The 4,174-nt window shown below is 42.0% G+C and overlaps 1 protein-coding gene across 3 annotated transcripts; it reads right to left on the reverse strand.

Moving 5' to 3' along the window:
- Positions 1–1,299: 1,299 nt before the first annotated feature.
- LOC121984343 lies at positions 1,300–3,670 on the reverse strand. 3 transcript variants are annotated; one of them, XR_006112858.1, is made up of 3 exons: positions 3,058–3,670; positions 2,815–2,915; positions 1,300–1,464 (listed from the first exon to the last, which is right to left on the reverse strand). XR_006112858.1 is itself a non-coding variant. In XM_042537232.1 (3 exons), the coding sequence occupies exons 1-3, from the start codon at positions 3,140–3,142 to the stop codon at positions 1,352–1,354; spliced, it is 315 nt and encodes a 104-aa protein (XP_042393166.1). In that variant the 5' UTR covers positions 3,143–3,667; the 3' UTR covers positions 1,300–1,351. The 3 variants fall into 3 exon arrangements, 1 of the variants encoding a protein (XP_042393166.1); XR_006112857.1 differs by having other exon boundaries at positions 2,815–3,210; positions 3,403–3,665; XM_042537232.1 differs by having other exon boundaries at positions 3,042–3,667.
- Between the last annotated feature and the right edge of the window lie 504 nt (positions 3,671–4,174).

Genomic DNA, 4,174 nt, shown 5'->3' on the forward strand with positions numbered 1-4,174 from the left:
GATTAGGAGTTTAATGAATAAGGACAATAATCCCCAAACATCCCTCTTTACATATAATAAAAAAAAAAATCTCTCACAATGAAACCAGTATGCTCTGCACTCCTAGACATTCGGACAGCACCATGTGTTAGATCGAGAAGCGCTAGAGGGGGGGTGAATAGCGCTCGTGGCTATTTCGTTCGATTTAAAACAGAGTCAAAAATACGCAGAGGAATTAAGTAAAGAAAAGAGCACACGCAAACACAAGTAGTTACTTGGTTCGGAGCCTGTGGCGACTTCTACTCCAAGGTCCGCGATCGTTGATCGCTTCCAGTGCAACAACTATAAGCTCGAATAATGGTTACAGAGTTATTACAATCTACTTGCAATGAAAAAGTATACCGACAACAAGAATGTGTAATTTCGAAGCTTCAGGTCGTCAGGATCTCGTTGCAGCACTTCGAGGTCATCTCGGTAGCAGTTTGTAGCAGAAAGATCGCTTGGAAGTTGTTGTAACAAGCTGTTGCTCGAAGACCCTTTTTATACAGTGTTGGAGGCGCCTCCAAGCCTGTCTGAGGCGCCTCCAGGTCGCTGAGTCGCACGCGTGGATCAGCTCTGATCTGGTCGCACCTTATCCCATTGAAGGCGCCTCCAAGCTGCTCCAAGGTGCCTCCAACGCCTGGTCCAAGGCGCCTTCAGCTTCCTCTGAGGTGCCTCCAGCTCCTCTGGACAGCTGGCTTCGGCTTGCACCCGAGGCGCCTCCAAGCCCCATGGAGGCGCCTCAGACACTGTTCATCCGAGGTCAAATGTGTTTCTTTGTTCCTGCAAAATGTGTTAGTCCCAAACACAAAAACCCTGCAAAACAAAGTTAGCACAGGCATATTATAAGTGATATAATCGACAGTTATCGGACTGTCCGGGTCTGACTTCGAATTTCCAACCGGAAACCCTAGGTTGACCCGACGCCTACTGTTCCCTCTACGGGGAACGCGTCCTCACCTACTCCACTCAGGAGATTTACCTGTTGCCAGTGTGATTCTCTAAATCGACTGGACTTTTGCTCAGCATTCGAAGCTTCCGGACTTTCTGCTGGACTTCCGCTTCCCGGCCCGTCCATTCTTTCACCTGGTTCGCGACACCAGGACCTTCCACCTAGGGTTACCCCCCTAGGACTTTTGCCTGAAGCTCTCAACCCGCCAAGACTTTCCGCATAGGGTTACCACCCCCTATGACCTAGGGTTACCACCCCCTAGGGTTTTCCACTTGCCTAACCGCAACTAAGACTTTTGCCTAAGAAAGCTTAGGACTTTCCTGCAAACTTGTTCGACATGTTAGAAAACAAAACACCTTAACTTTGAACCCTTTGACATAATCAAAATATAGGTTCGATCATCGGATGCTTCCCGCACCAACACCATGCGTCCATCTCGCCTCCTCGTCTACTCCGTCTGAAGGCCTCCATCATATCCTGAGAGTCATCCTCACCTGTAATGTAGACATCATGAGTCTACGGCCCAACAAACACAATCCAATATGAACAGAAGGACATCCATGAAGTAGCAGAAATAACAACTAGAAGCCAACAAAAAGCGTAACCCAAATATAGTATAGCAAAGAAAGATATACAATGCACAGGTGACCCTATATAGCTAATCAGGTGAATATGTCACATATCCAGTAACCACTATTTGAGCCAGTTAACAGTCCCATGACCCTAGAGGTACCTCCTAGAGAACATGCAGTCATATAGCCGAAGCTAACAATAAATAACAGTATCAGTCATAAATTACAGTATCAGCCATGTTTGGAAGGGCCCTCCCCGGAGCTCATCCCGGGGCACCCAACTCGTATTGTCACCACATATGCTCATACTCATCCAATTAGTTACATAGGAAAACATAATCTGTCTACATTATATTCTTATCAATAGCACATGCCCTGCATTCGGTAAGCATTCCAATTCACAAGATCCTTTCCACAACCAATTCTTGCATATCATACAAATATTCGAGAACCATAACCTAAATCATGCTTAACGAATAAAGAATGGCAAAAGCTTTCAACATCACCAAACTAAATTCATGATCCTGCTACCTCTCTACAGAAATAAAACCAGCAGCCAAAGCAAGGAACAAAACCGCATAAGAGGACCTAACCTATTTCCATCATCCTACACAGTCCAGGAGTATAGAGCTATGAACATGAAGATGTAGCAATAGATCAATTACCCAAATTCCAATCCAACATATCTAGCCCAAAAAAATCCAGCCGTTAGGAGATAGCAACCAAGTTATCAAAAACCCATTCACAAATCACTATATCAGTTCCATAAATTTGTTTAACAAGAAGTAATAAACCAACATTGAAAACCTCCTATAACCCACTAAATCTGTTTAGAGAATTTAGCCAACATGAAGAAATAACACAACATTGGAATCAAACGAAAGCACCCGAATCTGTCCAAGTAATCAGCCAACACTGAGGAATGAACACACATTGAAATCGAATCGATAACATGCAAATCTGTCCAGAAAAATTAGCCAACAGTGGAGAATCAATCATGCATTGAAAATGATATAGAAACATGCAGATCTGTCCATAACATTCAGTCAGCTGTGGAGCAACAAGCACATAAATCCGTTCATAACATTTAATCAATAGCGAAGAAACGAACACGTATCGAAATCAAATCACCACTACCAAAATTCAGTTCTGGAAATCTATACCTCCTTAAGAATAAGATCAAACTCCTCCGAACTAAACCCAATAAATATGTACAGGATTTCGTAAACGGTAGAAAGAAACAAGAGCATCTTCATTCAAAAGCTTAACTACCTATAAATCTGTCCAGACCCTTGGCAGAGATAGAAAGGGGTAAAACATCATCAAAGCTGCACGAATTCCATAAGAGTTTTGTCGAGAAACTCAAAACCAACCTGAGAAAAATAGGGCAGCATCAAACTTGATTTCAAACACCTCAAATCCGTAGCAGAAAACCACAAAGACTCACCAAATGAAGCATCAACATCAACGAAAATCAAAATGCAACACTTAGCCCTCACCTCATTAAATCCATACCATCACAAAGGAAATGCACTTGCAAGGTAAATTCAAGATAGCACTGAAACACCCAAATCTGCAGCGTTTCGATTTCACAGAACATGAAGCAAATCAACGTTGAATTCAATCAGAAGCCCCAAAACCTTGCCGACATCCCATAGAAGCCATCATCTGGAACAAGAACGTCATAGAGATCACATATCAAAGCAAGAACCTCAAGGAAAAACACAAACCGCGGCAAGAACATCACAAAAGCGTCAAGTTGAATCAAGAACATCGCGGAAAAGAAATCGATCCATAACACAAACCATCAATCGGACTTTGTTGGCAATTTATCAACCTACCTAGCTACCCATCCCTTACCTCACCGATCCCATATCATCATAGAGGATGTACTTGCCTTCCCTTCCGCGTCCCTCTATTGAAGCCCTCACCCTAGCCGTAGCCGCGCCGCAGATGTGTAGGTTGTAGTCTCCGAGCCCGCTTGTCTTTCCCCGCAAGCTCGCCGACGTGAGGAGTTGCTTGGCCGCAGTCCCGATCCTCGGTGGAGAGTTCCTTCGTAGATTGTCGTGCGAAGCGTGGAGCCGGCGAATTTGAGAAAGGGTGCGTGAGAAACGGATAAGGCTAGGTTTAAATACCTAGGCCAATTAAATCCTAATCTTAGGTAATTGAGCTCAATTAACTCCTAATTTAATTGAGTATTCCTAAATAGGCATTATCATATCCTGATAAATCATCTAAAATATATCTATTTTTCCTTAAAATAATCTAATTATGTTAGATTTTAATTATTTACACCATTATCCATATTTTGGTAACTAATAACCTTATGTATTTATTTTATACTCCTCCAAGCCGTACAAAGGTTATAATTTACCTCATCAAGTCCCCTTTTTTTATAACTTTTATGCATATTTGAGTCATGCAATTTATTTAAGCTCGGATATACTATAACCTATTTGATTAAACATAATTAAAGCTAGTCACTTAACTTAAACTCCATTCTAACTATACCTGAACTAATTAAATAATTTCTTTTAATTAAAACAATTTAGTTTAGGACATTACACAAGAGGTTGCTCCATATAAATAGTTTCTTCAAGGTGTCCATGAAAGAAAGCATTGGAAACATTTA

Source organism: Zingiber officinale, chromosome 5B (assembly GCF_018446385.1).
Source record: "Zingiber officinale cultivar Zhangliang chromosome 5B, Zo_v1.1, whole genome shotgun sequence".
Taxonomy (NCBI): domain Eukaryota; kingdom Viridiplantae; phylum Streptophyta; class Magnoliopsida; order Zingiberales; family Zingiberaceae; genus Zingiber; species Zingiber officinale.